General features: G+C 42.1%; 2 protein-coding genes and 1 long non-coding RNA gene across 4 annotated transcripts in view; 2 read left to right on the top strand and 1 right to left on the bottom strand.

The window, feature by feature from the left end:
* Positions 1 to 21,035, bottom strand: part of LOC116282690 (uncharacterized) — a 131,822-nt gene that overhangs the window by 78,561 nt on the left and 32,226 nt on the right. The window lies entirely within an intron of this gene.
* MYF6 (myogenic factor 6) lies at positions 467 to 2,337 on the top strand. The gene is made up of 3 exons (XM_006197855.4): positions 467 to 1,071; positions 1,361 to 1,451; positions 1,701 to 2,337. The coding sequence occupies exons 1-3, from the start codon at positions 553 to 555 to the stop codon at positions 1,817 to 1,819; spliced, it is 729 nt and encodes a 242-aa protein (XP_006197917.2). The 5' UTR covers positions 467 to 552; the 3' UTR covers positions 1,820 to 2,337.
* MYF5 (myogenic factor 5) lies at positions 10,119 to 12,919 on the top strand. The gene is made up of 3 exons (XM_006197856.3): positions 10,119 to 10,774; positions 11,622 to 11,697; positions 12,118 to 12,919. Exons 1-3 carry the CDS (start codon positions 10,274 to 10,276, stop codon positions 12,306 to 12,308), a joined length of 768 nt encoding a protein of 255 aa, XP_006197918.1. The 5' UTR covers positions 10,119 to 10,273; the 3' UTR covers positions 12,309 to 12,919.

The following is a 21,035-nucleotide window of genomic DNA, read 5'->3' as shown; positions in this document are numbered from 1 at the left end:
CACAGGAATAGCATCTTTTTGGTAGGCAGGAGAGAGAAAAGAGATGAACCACTCTGTAAATATTAACCAAGCTATTTTGGAGCAATGGCTATTGCCTTTGAAATCTTTCATCATGGGTCTATACTTAGAATTCAGATAGCCTGGGGGAGGGGAATGGGGCAGTGCTAATCCCCAGTTGTTTTGAAGTTGTCCCGTAAGCAGGTTAGCATCTGAACTGTCGCAAATTGAAGTGTTCGATGCTTTGTATAAATTACAGGATTCTCTCTGTGTGTTTTGTTTTAACCTGCTTTGCGGATAGGTTGTCACATCATTCTAGGGGTGACACTTCTCAGTTTTCTTTCAAACTAGGTATTCTAGAGAGCACTAGCTGTAATCACATTGAGAGACTGATGCTCCATGACAGCTAAAAGTTGGATTGAGTTTCAGGAGCTACTATATATAAAGCTGGGGCGACTTATGTCACCGCACTAATTAAATGCCATCTGGGTGGTTCCTCTGGGTTTTTGAGCCCATCACCCAGTTCAGACCGAGTCAGAGGCCAAGGAGGAGAACATGATGATGGACCTTTTTGAAACTGGCTCCTATTTCTTCTACTTGGACGGGGAAAATGTTACTCTGCAGCCGTTAGAAGTGGCAGAGGGCTCTCCTCTGTATCCAGGGAGTGATGGTACCCTATCCCCCTGCCAGGACCAAATGCCCCCGGAAGCTGGAAGTGACAGCAGCGGAGAGGAACACGTCCTGGCGCCCCCAGGCCTGCAGCCTCCCCACTGCCCTGGCCAATGTCTGATCTGGGCTTGCAAGACCTGCAAGAGAAAATCTGCCCCCACCGACCGGCGGAAAGCCGCCACCCTGCGCGAGAGGCGGCGGCTAAAGAAAATCAACGAGGCCTTCGAGGCCCTGAAGCGGCGGACTGTGGCCAACCCCAACCAGCGGCTGCCCAAGGTGGAGATTCTGCGGAGCGCCATCAACTACATTGAGAGGCTGCAGGACCTGCTGCACCGGCTGGATCAGCAGGACAAAATGCAGGAGCTAGGGGTGGACCCCTTCAGCTACAGACCCAAGCAAGAGAATGTAAGCCCAGATGCTGCCGCGGCCGGGGAACGCAGAAGCTGATTAGACGCCTTCCTTGGGGCCTTAACTTCCAGCTGCTCGATCTCCTTTCCCGTCCCCCTTGCTCGCCCGCCCCTCCCGCTCCCTCTCTAATGAACCCCCAGTGACCCGTAAACACGGGGTGCCTGCAACAGGCAGGAAATTCGTAACCGGCCTGAGGAAACAGGGAAGACACCCCCACAAAGGGCCCCCCACTTCACCCCCGGAACCTATGTTTCTTTCCTAATCTGCTGCCTTGGTTTTCCTCCAGCTTGAGGGTGCGGATTTCCTGCGCACCTGCAGCTCCCAGTGGCCAAGTGTTTCGGATCATTCCAGGGGGCTCGTGATAACTGCCAAGGAAGGTAAAGTGGAAGAAAGGGCAATGGGCTGAGCTGGAGAACATCCCGGGAGGGGGCTGGGGTGCTCAGTGGGGGTAGAAAGCGCCCGGAGACGAGCCAGAGCCGGGGACGCGCCCTGCGAGACGGGCGCTCCTTGCGCGCGGGGACGGGTCCTCCCGCTCTGAGTGGTCGGTCTCGCGCTGGGCGCGGAGCTGCCTGCCTCTTCCTATCTTAGAGGCTATGTTTGTATGTGTGTGTGTTTTCTGCGCTCAGGAGGGGCAAGCATCGATTCGTCGGCCTCGAGTAGCCTTCGATGCCTTTCTTCCATCGTGGACAGCATATCTTCGGAGGAACACAAACTCCCCTGCGTGGAGGAGGTGGCGGAGAAGTAACTCCGAGCCGGTGCTTGGGCCGTTCTCCGCGCTGCAGGAAGATGCCACCCTCCCTCCTTCGCCTAATCCTTTAGATTAGGTCACATTACAGTAATATGTAGGAACCCAGACCCAGGAGTTTAGGAAAGGGAAGGAGACATTCACAAAGAAACTCTTCGGAAACTGTTGTGCACGCTCAGATGAAAAAGCCTTTCAGCTTTGGGCTTTTATTTTGGGAACCGCGAGTGGCTTAAATCTAGCAGCCTACTCTGTTTTTGTTTGGTTGGTTTTATAATATATTTACTTTTATTATGGTGATCCTTTCGTGCCATGGTCAAAAGTTCATTCCTGTCTGAAGCAAAGTGGGAACGTTGCATCCAAGTGTTAGTGGTACTGAATGTATTTTTGTAAATAATCTTAGTACTTTCATTTTTTATGTAAACCTAAGAAATATATTTTAAATGTGGAGTGACGTATTGTATATAAAAAGTGCGAGGATCCTGGTATTGTAATATTAAAAAAATAAGTTTCTATATGAATAAAATTGGTCCTAATTTGATTCAAACTGAAAAAAATATGCATGAGGGCATAAATAAAGGTGAGCCACCTTTTAATTTAGACATCACCCAAGCCCATTTATTTGAGTGTTTACTTATGGGCTGATTTAAAGGGAGGAAAATGGGTTGTTTTCCTGTGTCTGAATTAAACTGTGCACTTTTCTGTCTCATGTAGCCCTCACACTGTGGTTAGAAGTGAAGAATATCCAGAAGGAATCTGTCCTTTTCCCTTTTCTCAGCATCCCTTTATCTTTCTGTTTTAATTGTCATATACCTGGAGAGCTGGGTGAGATTTACTTTCCCAAAGTTAACAACTGACTGTCCAAGCCAGTAAAATCTCATTGTTGCAAGAAATTACCATACAAAAACTCTGCTTATTTATAAGAAAAGAAAAGAAAAGAAAAGAAAAGAAAAGAAAAGAAAAGAAAAGAAAAGAAAAGAAAAGAAAAGAAAAAAGCTTCAGCTAATTTAGCCCGAATTACTTTCCCTCTTTGACGTTCCAGGCCCGGCCCTTCCTGGGGTAGTATTCATCCACCTCGAGTACCCGGGGCTGCACTGGCCTCTGAGCCAGGTCTGTGGCCCCCTCCCTGGTTTTCTTGAACTAGACTGGAATATCCTCAAGGCCTCTTGTACTTTGGGTTTGTTTTCCAAATAGAAAGATAAAAGAAGGGGACGATCTGTCTCACGGGGTGAGACAGGCATCTCTGGAGGGAAGGTCGCTTCAAGAGAGGGAAGGGTTAAAAGACTGAGGGCAAAAGACAGTAACAACACACATGAAACCTCTTAGTTGGACCAAACAGCAAAGCCCCAGAGAGGCTCGAAGCCCCGGGAGCTCCTCGCGGTGAGGCTTTTACAACGTGTGCCAGGTTTGTTTATCCTGTAACCTCAGGAAGAAAAGACCACCAAGAATCGCAGTGGGAAGTGAAGCAGAGGAGAGGGGCAAGCCATTTCTCTGGAATTGCTACTTCTCTCTTACATTCTGTAAACCGCACCTTCACAACACCCACCCCCACCCGCGCCCATCCTCAACTGCTTCCTGCCCTCTTTTTCCTGACAGCTAGTCCTCAGTTCAGAAAAGTGAAAATCAAATCTAATTCAGCATTTCCCAGCCCAATCTTGCTTCCCAATGGGGCAGTCTGGACCTTGCTGCCCACCAGGGCAGCTCCAGCTGCCCCCACGGACGGCGCCCCCTGCAGGTGTGGAGCAGTATCTGGTCCCTTTACCATTTTCCAAAGGCCTCTTCCAGGGGATCATAGTTACTCAATTTTCTAAGCATGTGGATAATTCCAGTTTCTCCTAAAATACTCTTAAAATGCAGAAAGCTTCAAAGAGGAAACTGACATTGACATACAATCCCCCTCAAAATTATAAGAGAAGCAGGTGGGAGTGTCAGTGGATGCAAACTGCTTAACCTCTGTGATGCTAACTGGATTGAATCCTGGTTGCTACCACATAAATGTGGGGCTATCGCTGTCCCTCTTTTCATCCTGTTTCCTCATTTATAAAATAAAGGGGATGACGATCAGAGTGCTTAACTCCTGGGAATGTGAACAGTCACTGAGATAAATGCTTAACCAAAACAGGTCACAAAATAAACACTAAATGTCATCGGCTGTTTTTCTTTTTCATTAGTGAATCTAAATTGACCATCAAGAGTCTTTTCTTTTATCAAAAGCCACAGTTCCTTCAGACTTGGTTTTCTAGCTTTTTTTGTGGGCTCTGGCTGGGAAAGTATTAATAACGGTGAGAGATGAGCAGCAATATGAGTGAGTCATTCTTAACACTTTACCTATTAACTCATATAATCCTACAAAGACCTGTGAGAGAGGTTCCCTTGTTACTTATGAGAAAAGGATCCTTTGGGACAGAGAGATTCTTGCATTTTTAAGTATAGAGGGAAGACTTGGAGCCAAGTCAACATCAATGGCTTCAAGCTTGCTCTCTGAATTGCTTACATGCATCCTGAAAGAGAAAACTTAGGAAGTAAGTAACATTTGTGGTTTGCAGAATAACTTAGCTTTCTTTGACAACTGTTTCTCAAAAGCTCTTTCTCAAGAGTGATTAGCCAGTAAACTCCAAATTATAACAGTCATTTAATTAAAAGGTAAGTGGTAAAGCATTTCCATGATCCAATCAGAACACGTGTGAATTAAAATGTCTCGATGGTGTGCAGACCCATTAATTATGCTTATACATATTTATATTTTTTTCTGAGACTCAATAATGATTTTCCCTAAGACGTGTATATATATATATATGTGTGTGTGTGATATACACACACTCACCTATATTTTCAAAAATGAGATTCATGTCACAACTGAAATTAGATATCACAACTGACCTTTACTTCATAATTGCACATGTATCTATAATAAGATTTGTGTTATAAACTGCTCAGCAGCAGAATGCTTTTATCATTTCATGGATTTTACTTGCTGATAGATTTTATTCAGTCTTTGCAAACGAAATCCTCTCTATCTCTTTTAGCTGAGTAACTTGAGAAATTGTTTGGAGTAAGTTTGCCTATAGAAGACTCTTCATTAAATAGAGCAAATATTTCCCGAAGACTTCATGTGACCTTCTCTGCTGTAGCTGACAGGTTAGGCTTCCCAATGAAATCCTTGGTGTGTTTGCAATTAAAATGTTTTTATTTGATATTGATGATGATAATCTTGACTAAGGCTAAAGCCAATACAAACAGGGCTGTGGAAGCAGAAAATCAAGATGTTAATGACTTGGTAAAGATAAGCAATTTGAGATTTAAACTGAGCCTCTTTCCAGAGGCAGGCATAAAGTTATCAAATATAAAATAATATGTGACTTTCTTTTATGTTACTATAGAAGTAATTTGTAGATTGTCAAATGTCAGCTTTCTCAAACCAACGTTAATCATCACACCTGGATCACTGAGTTTCAAGCCTGGACATAGTGGAAATCCACTTATGTCTAACAGACTCATTTTTTTTTCAGACTCTTTTATGTGTTTTGGGGTTAGAGGTGTAGTGCTGAAATTCAGTGTTCCTAACCACTCTTGAGACTGGTAGAGAAGTCTTGGGTTGCTAAAGTGACCTCTGTCCTTATTAAAACTTTTTTTTTACTCAAAGATAGACTTTTTCTCATCTGTGCTTTTCTCTTAGTAATATTTCATCCCATTTATTCATTTCAAGACTTCTTCCTCCCAACAACACCATATCTGGAAAAAAAAATTTTTAAACATTTTAAACTTTGAATATCTCATTTCCTAATTAAATGCATTGGTATAGGAAACTATATTCAGTATTTTGTAATAACCTTTATTGAAAAAGAATATGAAAATGAATATATGTATGTATACACATGACTGGGACATTGAGCTGTACACCAGAAATTGACACATTGGACCTGACTGTAAACCAATAAAAAAATGCATTGGTAACTTAGCCATAATATGGTATTTCCTCAAAGAACCAAGCCATGAAGATATTTGCCCAACAGGCCCCTCCACTCACTCCCTTAAAGTCAAAAGCAGTGTTAGAAAAGATAAGCCTCCTTCACAGACGTTTCATTCTGAAACAGCCATTTTTGCAAGCCAGTTCAGAGGCAGCCTGGGAGATGGAATGCCTATGCTGAGTGCTGGAACAAAGATAATGCTGCAAGGACTGGCTACTTTCTCTACTCTCAAGGCTGCTAAAGGACCTTACTTAGGCCTTTGATCTCTCCTGGGAGTCTTCGAATTCAAGCAGAGGCCAATGTCTTCCTCAGCTGTCTTCTCCACAAATTCTTCCAGCAGCTTTGGCAGGTACTAATGTGTTTACTTAGGTGTGCCTGGTTCCCAGAGCTAATAGCAGTGTGAAATTATTGAGCACATTGTCAAGTCAAATATAATAAGCAAAAATTTCAAGAGCAATCCCAGGAATTGATAAGAGTCTCAGGTAGGGGCAGAAGTGAACTGAAATGAACTTATCTGCTTAAATATATTTGGTTTCTCTTGTCAAGAGAAGCCTGGAGAATTTTCAGTAAGGCAGAATTCCTAGAGTGGGCAAACTTCACTAGAAAAGGAAGCTCTGAGCATCATTTTGCTGGTGGGGTCTGTCCATCAACACTAGGATTGTTGCCAAACTGCTTGAACTAAAATAGATTCTTTTAAAAATAAAAAAAGGCTGATGATTACTTAAAGGTCTTTGCCATTAGAACCTGCTTATAAGTCTAAATTGTAAGAAAATTAAGCATGTGTTTATTATTCTTCAGAATGTAAAATGAAAAATGTAAAAAAAATTAAAAACACTATCGTAATCTATTCCACCAGAACCTTAGTGGTCATTCATTTATAACACCCGGCTAGGCTGACCTTTCTTCCCCTGATCTGCCTACTGCGACGCTTTCTTACCAGACTCTCATTGTTGGAATATCATTTCTAACAACCTGTTTACATATTAAACAATTGTGTTTTCTCTTCTTGGAAGAAACCCACTTCTCTGAAAAAACAGTGGAAAACAGATTGTATTTTCATTCTTTCCTAAGAGGAACAAAAGCCACCTGTCTGATTTTGACTAAAAGAGGCCACCCAAACACTGTAAAAGACCTTTTTTTAAAAGTGAATTTTAAATTTTTTCATACTTCCCTGTTCAATTCTCCCACTCAAAAATTTTTTCTTCTCTGTCTCAATCACTTAGGTCCCCATTTTCCCTTCGTACGGTGTCTCCTGGGAAAAGAGCAGGGGAAATCTATCCTGAATTCGGGGAGCCCAGACATCTCTGAGGCGCTGGCTTCCTTCTTTGTCTCCTGCCTCCCATTTTTTTTTTTTACCTCTTTCTCCTCTCACCCCTGTCAGGAGTTTAAAAGTGTCGTCTCGTTTTTTAACTTTGGTGCTCTGAGATCCTATTTTCAGCACTTGGGTCCCAAGGGTCCTCAACCCTGGACCCCGTTCCCCCCTAGCAAGTCCCATTAAGCCCCCGGGCGCTTGTGTTTTCTTGGCTGCTTTAGTTCCACTCGCCCGCGGCTCTCCGCTAAATTTGTTTTGCGATCACCTTACCAAAGACAACCCTAACCTCCGAGAGCTACCGTTCCGGACAGAGCTCCCTGACTGACAGCGTCTTCCCCGCCCGGAGCCGAGGCGAAGCTTCGGCGACCGCGTTTGCGAGTTTCGGCCCTGGAGCGCTACCGGCGCGCACTGAGCCCGAATCGACTGAAGAAGAAAACCAACACAATTCACGCCAGGAGCGCAAACTCTCCAGAAGGGGATGCCTAGCTTCCAATTTTCTGGGACCTGAGGCAACTGACTGACCCTTTGCGCTTCGATTACCTTCTTTTAAAAAAACATATTATTTGCTTATCTTTTGTTGCTGTTGTTCTGGGGCGGGGGGGGGGATTCATTAGGCTTACTTATTTTACTTATTCATTTTAATGGAGGTACTGGGGATTGAACCCAGGACCTCGTCCATGCTAAGCACACACTCCACCACTGAGCTATACCCCCCCCCATTACCTTCTTTTAATTATAGGTCCAGTTACAGTTGCCAGAGAATTGTTAGAAGTCAAAGTCGTAAGTGAGTGAATTCACAGAAAGAGTTGAGAACAGTTCTGGGCAAGGAGAAAACTCATTTTAATTGCTTGCTACAAATATCCCATGCTGAGTAGTTGGGGGAAAAGGCACATTAGGTGCCTGGTGGGAAGAAACCAGCTGAAAGGCAAGCAGAAGCATAGCCTCTGTCCTCCACTTCAGCTTGAAGGAGCAAGTTTATTTGTGCCCAAATCTGAAGTCTGCATACAACTCTGTTTCAGCTTTGGCCAGCGTGTAAACATCTGAACTCCACAGCCAAAGAAAGTGGTACTATTGCTGTTGACCAGAACCTGTGGGACTTGGCTGAGAATTCCTAGATGGGAATGTCTACCCACTACTGTGTTTCAGAGGTAGCAGTGTGTAGGCTTCGGAATGTTTCCATCTGCCTGTGTGGGTCCTTTAGGAACTCAATTCTTTTATCTGGTGTAGCCCTGGGTAAGTATTCATTTCAAAGGCATCCACTTGCTAATAAGGTGCAGATGAGTTTCCCACTGGCCAATTAAGCAGCCCACTGGTATGAAAGGGAGTCTGATTTTCGAGGGATGTGTGGTGATGGTGGTGGTGGTAGTGTCTTTGCCTGAGGGATGACAGAACTTGGGAGAGGGGACAATGCTAAGCATATCTGTAGCAAACCCTAGTGACTGACACTCTCCCATCACTGGTTTCTGGAGCCTTCACTTTGGAAAGCAGATTTCACCCTGAAAGAGTTAATATTTCTCTGGCCTCTGCAAACCAGGGATCTACCTGCCAGGGTTGCTTTCCGAAAATAATTGTAGGAAAAACTAACAGAAAAGAAAGCTCCCTTAGGCTCAGTAAGTTCTGAGTCACAGCAGTTCCCAGACCGTGTGACAGCAGATTGAGGTGAGAACTCTCCCTCCTCTTTCAATGCAGCTGGAAGCACTAGTCCGAAACTCCACAATACTTAGGTCTATTTGTGTAAACATGAAGTAACAGTTTTTCCTACATGTAAACAGCAAGCCTCCTCCATCCCCCGCCTCCTAGTGATTTGGTAGTGGGTTAAGTAAGGGTGGAGGAGGATTGACAAAAGCTGATTAATAGGTTCATTGTCACTTAACTGGCAGCCCTCCCCTCTCGCCTTCTAGCCACCAAAGTTTAAAGATCCCGCTGTGATCGCCTTTGTGGAAGGCTTTAGTTGCCCAAGTGTGTGAAGTTACTCGGGTTGGAGGAGTTGGAAATTTTACACGAGCCGACAAGGACTGCTGTGTCGGCAGCTGGGACGCATCTGTAACGGTGTTAGTTCGCCTGAAAGCAGAAAATTAGCGACCCCAAAGCCCAGCTTGGCTGTTTAGTCTGTCGAGATGACAGGGCAGAGCAGAAAGAGAAGGAGCGAGGAGCCGTACCCCTGGAACGGGAGTTCGCCATCTAAAGCTGGGTTTCTTAGGATACAAATCTTACAGACGCAGTCAGCACAGACCCTCCACTTTCTCAGGGCCCATCAAAGGTCTCGTGCAAAGGGACAGGTGCTCAGTAAAGCCAACCAGGAGCAGGAAAGAGAGGGAGGAATGTTCCTGGTCACCTGGCCCTCCTGTGCCCACGCCTTGTGGGTGTACAAAGAGACAGAGCTCAGAGCAAGCTCGGTCTTGGGGAAAATGAACCTCCCTGCTTACCCCCAGTAACACAGAGCCTACAAAATGGCAATCTGATGAGAACAAAATCGATTTTTAAAAAAATTTACATATACTCCATTATTGAAAGTGCCGCTTCAAGTTTTTAGCAACCGTTAATCCGGCCCACTGGCGGAAAAAATTCCTGACATAATTAAAGTTCACAAAAAAGAGAAACACGTAAAAATAAAGTGACCCCTCGTGTCCCGGATTAGGAAGGCAGGGCAGCTTTTGGTGTCAGCTGAAATTGGGGGGTTCTATTTACTAATTATCTTTTTTAATGTGAGAACAATTGTAAAAAGTTGGAGTTCTTTCTTTGCTTTTATCTGAGACACTCTTTAAGCGTCCCCGGGTTTGGGTAATCTAGAGAACGCTGGTAAGCGGGTTGGGGAGCCATCACCCCCGCCCCAGCAGAAATGCAGTAAAACCATTAGCGTCAAAAGGGGCAGTAAACAGCAAATTGTCTCTAGAGGAAAGGCGGAGGTTTGCCCAACCTCGGGGGGGGGGGGTTGCAGTGGGATATGCTAATAGTGCCGGGCCACTGGGGCTGGCCTCCCTCCCCCAAGAATATATAAAGAGCCCCAACCCCAGCGCGGCCGACCCAGGCCGCCAGGCGTCTGCCCTTGCTAATTACCGGAGCAACCGACCTGGGAGCTCCGCCCGGGGTTTGCCTGCCCGCAGCGGCGCCAGGCTCCGGTTTCTCCCCTATCTATCTCTCTGCTGTCCAGGTGCACCGGCTGTCCCTCCACAGAAGATGGACATGATGGACGGCTGCCAGTTCTCGCCTTCTGAGTACTTCTACGACGGCTCCTGCATCCCGTCCCCCGAGGGCGAGTTCGGGGACGAGTTTGAGCCGCGAGTGGCTGCCTTCGGGGCGCACAAAGCAGACTTGCAGGGCTCAGACGAGGATGAGCACGTGAGAGCACCTATGGGCCACCACCAGGCCGGCCACTGCCTCATGTGGGCCTGCAAAGCATGCAAGAGGAAGTCCACCACCATGGATCGGCGGAAGGCGGCCACCATGCGCGAGCGAAGACGCCTGAAGAAGGTCAACCAGGCTTTCGAGACGCTCAAGAGATGCACCACGACCAACCCCAACCAGAGGCTGCCCAAGGTGGAGATCCTCAGGAATGCCATCCGCTACATTGAGAGCCTGCAGGAGCTGTTGAGGGAGCAGGTGGAAAACTATTACAGCCTGCCGGGGCAGAGCTGCTCCGAGCCCACGAGCCCCACCTCCAGCTGCTCTGATGGCATGGTAAGAGATACTCTGTACCTACTGGGCCCTCCAAAGTTTTTCCAAAAATCTTTACATCTCATTTAAGCCGGGTATAGCAACCAAATATTCAGTGGTTATTGGCGAATAGTTAGGTGTGTGAGGGAGGGAGGCAGTTGCTGTAAAAGACAGGTGCCACGTTTAGACAGATGCCAGGAACAAAGCTGCTGAATAGGCTTTAATTTGACTTCCGACCAAGTTCTAGGTGTACACTGTAGGAGGGGGTTGTCATATAAGATAGGTGGCTATGAATGATCAATGAGATGTTTTCTCCATTAATCAGTTTATTTCCAATATATACCACCAGTGGACCCTGTAATACACTAACATCTACAGGCAACTGTCTGAGGCTCCCACTGTCCCACAGTTTGTAGTTTAATGAAGAAATGTAAAGAAACACCCGCATGGCCCCAGTCAGTCCCTGTTCTGCTGAGGCCTGGCTGGAAGATGTTGATGCATTCTTTTCAGAGAGCGTTTGCTTCAACGCTGCCAGGTTTTAATGTGTTTTTGCCCTGGGAAAGTGTTCTCTCTCTGAATTAGTGTGGCTTCCTTCTACTCCAATCCATTTTGCATGGTTAACCCAATGCACATTGCTGCTGAACTCCACCCCCCTCTTCCTTTTGCTGCTCTCTCCTCTTCTCCAAGCGCAGAGATTGACCTCAGTGCCCTTGCAATTTGGTGAGGGCTAGCCCTTCCTAAATCAAGCACTGAGGGTGATTGAGAGTGGCCAATTTACGGAGCTCATGGGTAAAAACAGCCTTACCCTAAGTCAGGGCATCTTTGGCCAAGACCTTAACACAAACGTCTTCTTTTGTGTCTTTGATTATAGCCCGAATGTAACAGCCCTATCTGGTCCAGAAAGAGCAGCAGTTTTGACAGCGTCTACTGTCCTGATGTACCAAATGGTAAGAATTGATGACTTCAGAGGAGTTTAAAGACTAGTTAAGCTTCACAATTCAGCCTATCAAAGCAGGGTCTATTCTGTCAGGCAGTATCGGAAAGAGAATAGAAGTGATGGTTTTTATGGGGAGATTTTGGCAGAGCAAAATAAACACATATCTTCTGCTCAAAATTCCCTAATGGATACACCCATGCACACACATTGACATAAGTGCTTTTGCTAGAAACATTACCAGGGTGTTTCTCCACTCCCCACCTTCATCCTCATGAACTGCTACATACTTGTTGCAAATTTCTATATCAGGCTTTCTGTGACCACCTGACCTCTGGGTTTCAAAGATGCTGACCTACAATTTTAAGGGGCAACATAAGCAAGTCGCTCTATTGGGGGATTTTTTTTAATGGTTTTCTCCTTGTATCCTTAGTATATGCCACAGATAAAAGCTCCTTATCCAGCTTGGATTGCTTATCCAGCATAGTGGATCGGATCACCAACTCAGAGCAGCCTGGATTGCCTCTCCAGGACCCGGCCTCTCTCTCCCCAGTTGCCAGCACCGATTCTCAGCCTGCAACTCCAGGGGCTTCTAGTTCCAGGCTCATCTATCATGTGCTATGAACTAAAAATCTAGCCTAGATGAGTTCCACCAGGAGGGCCTATGACACAGGAGGAAGAAGGCCCCAAGAGTCCAAAAGCAAGACAACCTGTACATAAGCATTTCCTCTCAATTGTAAATTTGTAAATATTATCTTGCCACTTTATAAGAAAGTGTATTTAACTAAAAAGTCACTATTGCAATTAATACTTTATTTCTTTTCTTCTTTGTTTCTTTTGTCTTTGCTTTAGATATGTAGTTCCAATAGTATTATTTCTTATAGGGGGCAATTCATCACAGGTAGCTAGTTGCAATACTTAACTTATATTTTTTATAAATATTGCTTATCAAAATATTATCTCTGATGTTTAAATCCTTATATTTTCTCTAAAACATTAGAAAGCTGGAAATCAGTTATAGGGAATTTAAATACAGTTAATGTTTGCTTTTTTCTTTAATCCTTTGGTTATATTGTGTTAAATAAAACTATAACAATATTGCCTAATGGTATATATTTTGATCTTTTCTTATAAAAATGCATCTTTTTAATGTAAGCACAAAATAGTACTTTGTGGATGATTTCAAGATACAAGAGATTTTGGAAATTCCACCATAAATAAAATTGTTTCAATGAAGAAATATTTTGGTTTATGATTTTGTGAAAGAACCCTCAATAGAATCGACAGTCACTGATACGGAATCTTTAGGATGGAGCTGAAAATACTGAAACAGTTGGTTTTATAGATGAATCTGAGTATTTATCATTTCATGGGCTCAGTTTAGGTCCTGTTGGTGTCACAGATGAAAATACCATATTTCTATTTTGAGTATATTTCAAGGGAGCCTGTTAACTACAATTTTTCCTTTATCTTAGTGTTGTACCATGTAATATCAAAGTGTGTGTCTCTGTGGAGAAAAGACAGAAGATATTCAGGACAATAACATATTTTTAAACAAAAAGAATGTACAACATTACATCATTTTAATACCTACAGTACATTAGAAATCATGTATTAGGTCATATTTATTTACTTGCCTGAAAACATCTTGATACATTAATATATTAATATAGTCAATAAAATATTTAAAGGTACTGAGCTGATTTTTTTTGTATTATTAAAATGCTGGCATACGAAAATTTACACAAACTGTAGTAAAGTGAAGCAGACTGCAATCACCTTTCTCTTTTTCACAGCCTTTTTCATTTTATTAATTGTATTTTATGCATGTGTTGTGTGATGAACATGTACCCTTTATTGTTCATCATTTAAATTTCTTTTAGAATAAATTGAGATGAAAATCAAACAATTAATTGGAAAATTAGGTAGCCAATCACTGGGATAATTCTCACAAGGTTACCACTGAGAGAGAGAAAAAGGAAATATCCTTGAAGCATCTACAGTAGCTGTTCACAGAGAGCAAATAAAGATAATTGTCTTATCCTCTCATTTGTACATTAATTCAAAATGTCTAATGGTTTGTAGTTACATATATTCACCAGCCAAAGCATATGGATTCTTGGCTAGAGCCTGGCAATCATGCCATTCTCAGGAAGGTTTCCCCTTCTTTCCAGACAAACCAGTCATCAGGCTTACAAGAATAGACGTTATTCCACAAAGGAAGGGAGAGAAGAGGGGCTGGGTTCAAAAAATATTGTAGCCACTGTCACTTTTAGCATCATGCCCTCATACGGGATGCTGACTGTCAGCACACAGGTTAGTCTTATCCATGATCTGACAGTGAGGATTTGAAAGTAAGAGAATTCAAGAGGGCATTATAAAGAGTCAATATAATTTCAACTTCAGTTTGAGTGATTCACTTTTCTTAGACACTGTCTCCCATGAAGAAGTTGGAAATTTGTTGTTCTTAGTAGAATTAAAATAAAGGGAACTATGAGAATATTGTTTGTTTTTTTAAAGCTCAATGTTAAAACACATTAGCATATGCTATTCCATTTAATCAAAATAAGCAGAATATAATGTGATTTTTTAATTCAAGTGAATAAATATTAATTTTATTACCAAACCCCAGTTAATCCTATCCTTGCAAGTGAATTTGATATTCTGTTACTATTATAATGCTTCAAAATATTTAGAGTTTTATTTAGCTCTGGATTTAATACAGATGTGATTAATGCATAATTAAAGACAGTACTCTCTATGACACCTTGCTCAATTAATCTCATTTCCAACGGACTAAATTGAAGGCTAGCGTCTATTCAGTAAAGAGCTCAGCACAACGCATCACATGCAGTCATACACACTTTTTTGACAAGGGCCTTTGGGAATTGGTTACAGTAGTCCAGACACAGAAAAGCCTTCCCTACTTCAGGAAAGTAGGACAGGGGAGTGGAGAAGGGGTGATACTGGAAAAATATTCAAGTAAGGACAGGATTTTGCCATCTATAAATCCCGTGGACTGAACAACCGGGCTGCCACTAAGCTTTTATCAGACCCATCTCTGCTGGTGGAATCCAAACATGTCACTACCAGTCAATTTATAGGAAAACAAGGAAAATGTTCCCTTTCCCATCTGCAACTTGATGGGGAGGAGGTTCTCAGGAACTAAGAGTCCAAAGAGACTCCTTTCTCCTCACGCCTGGGAAATACAAGTCCACTGGGTTACACAGGAAAACTACGTCCAGTGAGGTTATGGAAATTGAGAAGTACCACTTGGAAGCAAGCTGCTATATAGGTGTCTTGATTGCTCCTATTGTTTTTCTCATTTGAAAAATGTAAGTCAGATAAAATTATCACTTATATCATAGCCGTAAGTTCTTCTTTAAGATGGCATTCCATCTTAAATATTCCATTAAATACCTAATCTGAGAGTGGTGTTTCCTGAAATTCTCTCTTTGAGGTTGTAACAGTTACTAGGTTAAAGAAGCAGTTGAATTCCCTGACTTTCAGAGGTGGTATTTCTGGGAGTGGTATTAGAGCACCAGCTCAGAAAAGCCCTGCTCAGATGGCAAAGGGCCCCTGAAAATATCACCTCTGAATGTTCCCACACTATTTCAAAAAGCACAGACCATCTAATTTATTTCTTTAAGAATTCTGGTTTGATGTTAATTGACTAATGATTTAATTGTTTAAAATAATACAGTTGCTGAGAAAAGGATCTAGAATTTAATCCAAAGTCTAAACTGGGTCTAAAATTATTAATGTATTGCTCTCTTTTAAATTTTCCTTGCCAGATTGTAAAATGGAGTAAAGGACAGCTTATGATATCATTATAAATAGTTATCACTAAAACTGTTATAGTGCTAATACCTTACAAAAAGAATTCTTTGTAAAGGGAAAAACAAGCCAAATCTTATCTTCTTTAATGCTACTTAATTCACTTTATTACAGATTAAGTGAACACTAATGATAAAGCAACTACTAAAAATTGTTGTGTGTATTATTATGCAAATAAGGAAATAGAGGCTTAAGGAGCTTAATAATTTTAGCAAGAACACTCTATTTGGGCTATTTGGACCTCTTCACAGCACATGCTCCAGGATGCTCAGGCAGAAATCACAAGGCTCCTTACGTATGGACCTAGCACAAAAAGTCCTAGAACATCATGTCTACCGCATTCTTCTGGTCAAGCAAGTTACTAAAGGCAACCCAGGATCCCTGAGAAGCAAATTAAATGTCACTTTTCAATGGAAGAAATAGTAATGAATCTGTAGCCATATTTAATCTGCCATAATGACTGGTACATAATTGTGGTCTCTATTTCCTTATCTTTCACCCATTTCACTGACTAAAATCTGCCTCTGCCTCTGTCACTATCCATGGTCATTACAAAGCAGTAGACTGTTCTAGCCCTGGGCAAGATTACACCTCCAGCCCAGATATCTTTCCTGATTTTAATATCTGTTTATCCAACAATGTACACAACTGATCTTTAGGTTCTTAACATCTCTTGAATGTCTCAATGGTGCCTCCAAGTAAATATGTTACAAATTAAGCTCATGATGTTCTGCCTGTATCCCTACCTCTTAACCTAGCACCCTTTCAGTGTTGACTCTCTGAATGAATGATGTCACCAGTTACTCAAACATGAAACTTAAGACATACTCCTGATAGTCTGATCTCCCTTACCTCCTGTCCAATTCATTACAAAATCCTAGATTTATTTTCCTTAAATATCTCTCAAATCTCTGCCCTCAATCCAAATATGGTGACCTCTATCCAAGAGTATCATTAAGACCTTCTTAACCTGGCCCCCATAACCTTCCTGGATCTCCCATTACTGGAGACAGCATCCAAGTTTTTCTTTGGGGACTGTCCCTTTCCTTTTCTCAAGCCATGTGGTTCAGGTGGGATTGACTGTACTTCTAGAAATGGACAAGTCATTCAGGCTTGACCATGTCCTCTTCCTTGGTCAGAGTAATTGCTTCATGGATGGACATGTGACCACGTTGTTCAGTAAGTGTCAGTCCTGGGACATTAGCTGGAACTATAGGGAAGAATTTCTCTTTCTGCTGGGGTAATAATATAAGCGATTTTTTACGCTAGGCTGCCAGCTGCCATTTCATTCCCAGGAGAGGAGATCTTGCCTAAAAATAAAGCCAACACAGTAGAAGTCAGACCTGTGACACAGAGTGATTTTCCCCTGAAAATATTATTAAGCACCTGGATCCCAAAATGCCTGAATATCTGCTCTTGACCACGTTTTACAAGTCTGGTGCCAACAAAGATCTTCTTTCTTAAACCAGTGTGAGTGGGAATTCTGCTAACTGAAACAGAAAGAATCTTGCGTAACTCCATTCTTTGACCTTTCCTACATATTGCAGCCAGAGCAACCATCTCAGAATTATTTATCTGATCATGTCAGTCACTCCATCCCCCACCACCAGCTTACTGCACACAGGGTATTAACCAAATAAACTCATTACCATGACCCTCACGTTTCTGTATGTCCACCTCTTCTGTCCTTCTCTAGCATTACCTCTTTCTGGCCACATCTCTCCTCTCTCCACTCCAGCCACATAAGGGACTTTTATCAGTCACTACATCCCCTCTTGCCAGTGGACCTTTACACATTCTGTCTGTATGCCATGCTCTTCCCTCTTCCATTTCTCCCAGTTGATTCCCACTCCTTTGAGATCTCAGCTCCAGCTTCAATTCAAAGGCAAGTTTTTCTCGAACTCTTTCACAGTGTCAAGTCCTCTTATTCTATCATCTAAAAATACCATATACCTCTTTTCTATAGCATGTCTCACAAATGCGACTGTGCATTGATTTACGTGATTACTAACATTTGCTTCCTGCACCCTGAGAGCAGGGACTGGTTCCTGCTCAACTCTGTGTCCTCTGGACTGTATGAAAAGTGATACTGCTGAAGCTTCTGTTGTTGTATCCTTATTTTTCAAACTCTCTTTTTCAAAGAATTCCTTGACACCATTTTCTGTTTTTCTACTGTTCTCTTCATTTTTTTCTTTCTGTTAATTTCTTGTACTGACTTTCTTTATTCTGGTTAATCTTTATATATTTATTTGTTAGGCTTCTGTTGTGTCATCTTCCCTTTTCAGGTTCCTGTGGACCTCGCCTACTTCCATAGGTTCACTCCCTACCTCTCTCCTAGGACAGAGATGCTTCTCCCATTGCTTCCGTCATAGCTCTCCTAAGGGAAGCTGCTCCACAGGCATCCTCTGATGGGCCTGGTTGGCCTTTTGAGCAACTGTTAACCAGTTAGGGATGGGTGTGTGATGTGAGGGCAACCAATCAATAGACTGACCAACATTCATGAACTGCGAAGCCTGATCTCAATATTGCATGGAAAGAAACAGATGCTTACAATCATAAGTTCAGACTCAAAAATAGAGAAAAAAGGTCATGCTGTTGACGGGACAGGAGAGAGGATGACAGGCCACACACAGGCTGGAACTGTGGAAGGATACGAGTTAAGTAAACCAAAGCAGCAAACGCGCAGACAGAGCAGATTCAGAGACAGAAGACAGCACAGTGGCCACTGTGGCCCCGCTATTCGTAGCAGATATGGGGCCCTGGACAGGAGTGAAACTGAGTCCCACTAACTCATCACTAATTAGCTGCAGGCACTTGGGTAAGTTACTCAGATTCTCAAAAGTTATTTTCTCACTTATAAATGTGGATAATAATAGAATACATCACAAGACTTTCTGTGATAATCACATGACATAAAGCAAATGAAATACTTAGCTTAGGGCCTAACACATAACAAATACTCAAAATATGATGATAAAAGAAAGTACAGTAATTGAGACTTAGGATGAAGACTCATAAGTGCTTAAAGCAGGGATCTTCGGAATTATCTTGATGCCAAATATATCCTCCTGCTCGGGTGCCCATAGGCCCGCAGGATTTCCTCACTACTCTTCATGAATCCTATATATGAGCCAGCCTGAGTGGATGTGTAACTGAAAGAACCACATTAAAACATTCTTCAAATAGTATTCTGCTGAGTTTTACTCAGAAGGCCATGCATATTTTCAGTGACCAGCTGAGTTTGCCCCCTTGACGGCAATCTTAACATGGGTGAAATTAAACTCATCTTTTTCTCCTGCATATCCTATTTCATGTTGTGGCACCACAGGCACAAGTAAGCACGCCAACAGTTTTAGAATCATTCTTGATTCCTTCTTTTCCCTCAAAGCAACTGACTGAGTTTGTCTAGAACGTAACACAAGAAGGAATTGCAAAAATAATAGTAATAGCGATAGAAACAACAGCGTATTTCCTCAAGAAGCATGATTTTCCACACTGTAATCCAGGAAATCAGTCTGAGTTTTATAGTCCACGCCTACCTTTCCTCAAAACGTTTCAAATTGAACATCTTATAATGAATGGGATTTTACGGTAAAGAAAATGTTGACCCTGAATGATGTTTAAAAAGGGACATTTATTAAGCACTTATTTTATACTAGAAACTGAGTTTTACAGGTATCATTAATGGTGATCATGAGCAGATAAAACCAGTATCTCTATTCATAGGGCAACTACTATGTTTCCAGAACAGTTTTCAAAGTCTGATAGGCATGAAACATAGCTAAGCATGAAAACAGATCAAGGAGTTGAGTATTACCCACTCCAGGCTGCACCTGAGGAAGGCCTTACACACAGAAAGTAAATAACACGATCACTTTATAGGTGGAGTTTTTGTAAGCTCTCTTATTGTAGACTCATGCAGCAACAAGAGAGTTCAGTGAAACCCTGAGGCCAGGAAAGCCTCTGGAGCAAGGAAGTAAGACCTTGACAATGGTGTTTCAGTATTCTGGTTGTCGGGAATGGAGAGAAGGTGAAGTTAAGAAAACTAATTAGGAGGATATCATAATAGCCCACAGACGAGGTGACGTTTCCCTTTAGCCCTTGCTGAGCTGTCCAGCACAAGGGGGGTTCTCAATGAAAGCTGTTGACAGACTGAACCACTGAGGTTGTGTCTGCATGATGCCAGACATCTGGATATAAAGACTAAAACCCAGTCACCCAGATGTTGAGGTTACTTGATACACCGCCATCAAACATTTAAAACTTTTAACTCATTGACTGCCTTTTTTACTTTTTGCCCAGATAAATGACATTGAGTTAACTCAGCTTGAGCCTGGACCGATTGCTATTCCTTGGGTTTTTTTTTTTAATTAAGGAATGGTTAATCACGTTATCAATGCTGACGAATCACTAAAATAGGAATGGCACTCTAGGAGATAGGTTAGAGTCAAAATAAGTGAGAACTGGTAATAATGAAGAAAAGTGAAATCTTCATATTATCAGAGATGCATTTTAAATACTTTTTGTTGCGGTTACCCTATTTTTATTCAACAGATTTTCATTGGGTTGGGTGTCTCAAGCTTACAGCATTACAGTTCTCTAAGTAACTATTATTTTTTTCACATCAAAGCTGACTCCTTGAAAATATTTCACAGACAATTAAATGGTAACACTTTCCTTCTGTGCACAGTAAAAATGTGATATAAAAGTGAGGCACTGTAATACCATATTCAGTTCAGTAAAAGGAAATTTTATCTTCCTAAATAACTGTATTACATATAATAATGTATTTGAAAAATCATACTTTCACAATCAAGTAATGACAGTAATAGAAATATACCTTTGTTCTTTGAAAAATTATCTACAAAGTAAATATAACTTGAAAATAAAAATATTAATTTATTATTGAAGATAATGCCTTTTACTCAAATTCACTCTGTCCAAATGCTAGCCTGGCTTGTTGACAAGTGAAAGTCCAAGTAAAACAACTGGTTAACTGGGTGTCTTGTGTGAAGGATGATAAAGAGATGGACTGTTCTGGGGTTGGCCTTTTTTTCCTTCCTGAAAAATTACTGATTTTGAAGTTACTCTTGAATCACTTGACTGGCTTCACATTTTGTGAATAGGGACAGTACCACCTGGGAAGATAGGCTTTCTCCACAGGAAAAGTGATAAAAAGAATTGAGATGATTTCCTGGATAACTAAACCCAAATCTCCACTGATCTAAGCTGTCAATATCTTTTTGGAAGGAACGTGTGTTTGTGGCTAAACAATACTAAAAGCACGTGGGTTTTGTTTTTCCTACTAGGTTATGAGTTCCCTCAGTGCAGGACTGTTCTTTGTATCCCCAGCATCTGGTCTTGCTTCAGGCATGCAAAGGGTACAAAATAAATGCTCATTAAATAAACGTCTGTATTCGCATATCAATCTGTATACTTGTGTAGAACCTCCACTGGAGGGATTCAAACTTCTTCCCACATCTAATTGTAGATCATAACATCTATCCTGTTTTA

Source organism: Vicugna pacos, chromosome 12, assembly GCF_048564905.1.
Source record: "Vicugna pacos chromosome 12, VicPac4, whole genome shotgun sequence".
Classification (NCBI taxonomy): domain Eukaryota; kingdom Metazoa; phylum Chordata; class Mammalia; order Artiodactyla; family Camelidae; genus Vicugna; species Vicugna pacos.
The sequence above is the reverse complement of the archived record's forward strand: the minus strand, read 5'-3'. Positions and strand labels throughout refer to the sequence as shown.

Excerpts from the sequence above, each read along its gene's own strand:
- MYF5 (XM_006197856.3), top strand. The coding sequence starts at position 10,274 with ATGGACATGATGGACGGCTGCCAGTTCTCGCCTTCTGAGTACTTCTAC. Across the intron at positions 10,775-11,621 it reads CCAGCTGCTCTGATGGCATG|CCCGAATGTAACAGCCCTAT; the intron begins GTAAGAGATACT and ends CTTTGATTATAG. Across the intron at positions 11,698-12,117 it reads CTGTCCTGATGTACCAAATG|TATATGCCACAGATAAAAGC; the intron begins GTAAGAATTGAT and ends TTGTATCCTTAG.
- MYF6 (XM_006197855.4), top strand. The coding sequence starts at position 553 with ATGATGATGGACCTTTTTGAAACTGGCTCCTATTTCTTCTACTTGGAC. Across the intron at positions 1,072-1,360 it reads ACAGACCCAAGCAAGAGAAT|CTTGAGGGTGCGGATTTCCT; the intron begins GTAAGCCCAGAT and ends GTTTTCCTCCAG. Across the intron at positions 1,452-1,700 it reads CGTGATAACTGCCAAGGAAG|GAGGGGCAAGCATCGATTCG; the intron begins GTAAAGTGGAAG and ends TTCTGCGCTCAG.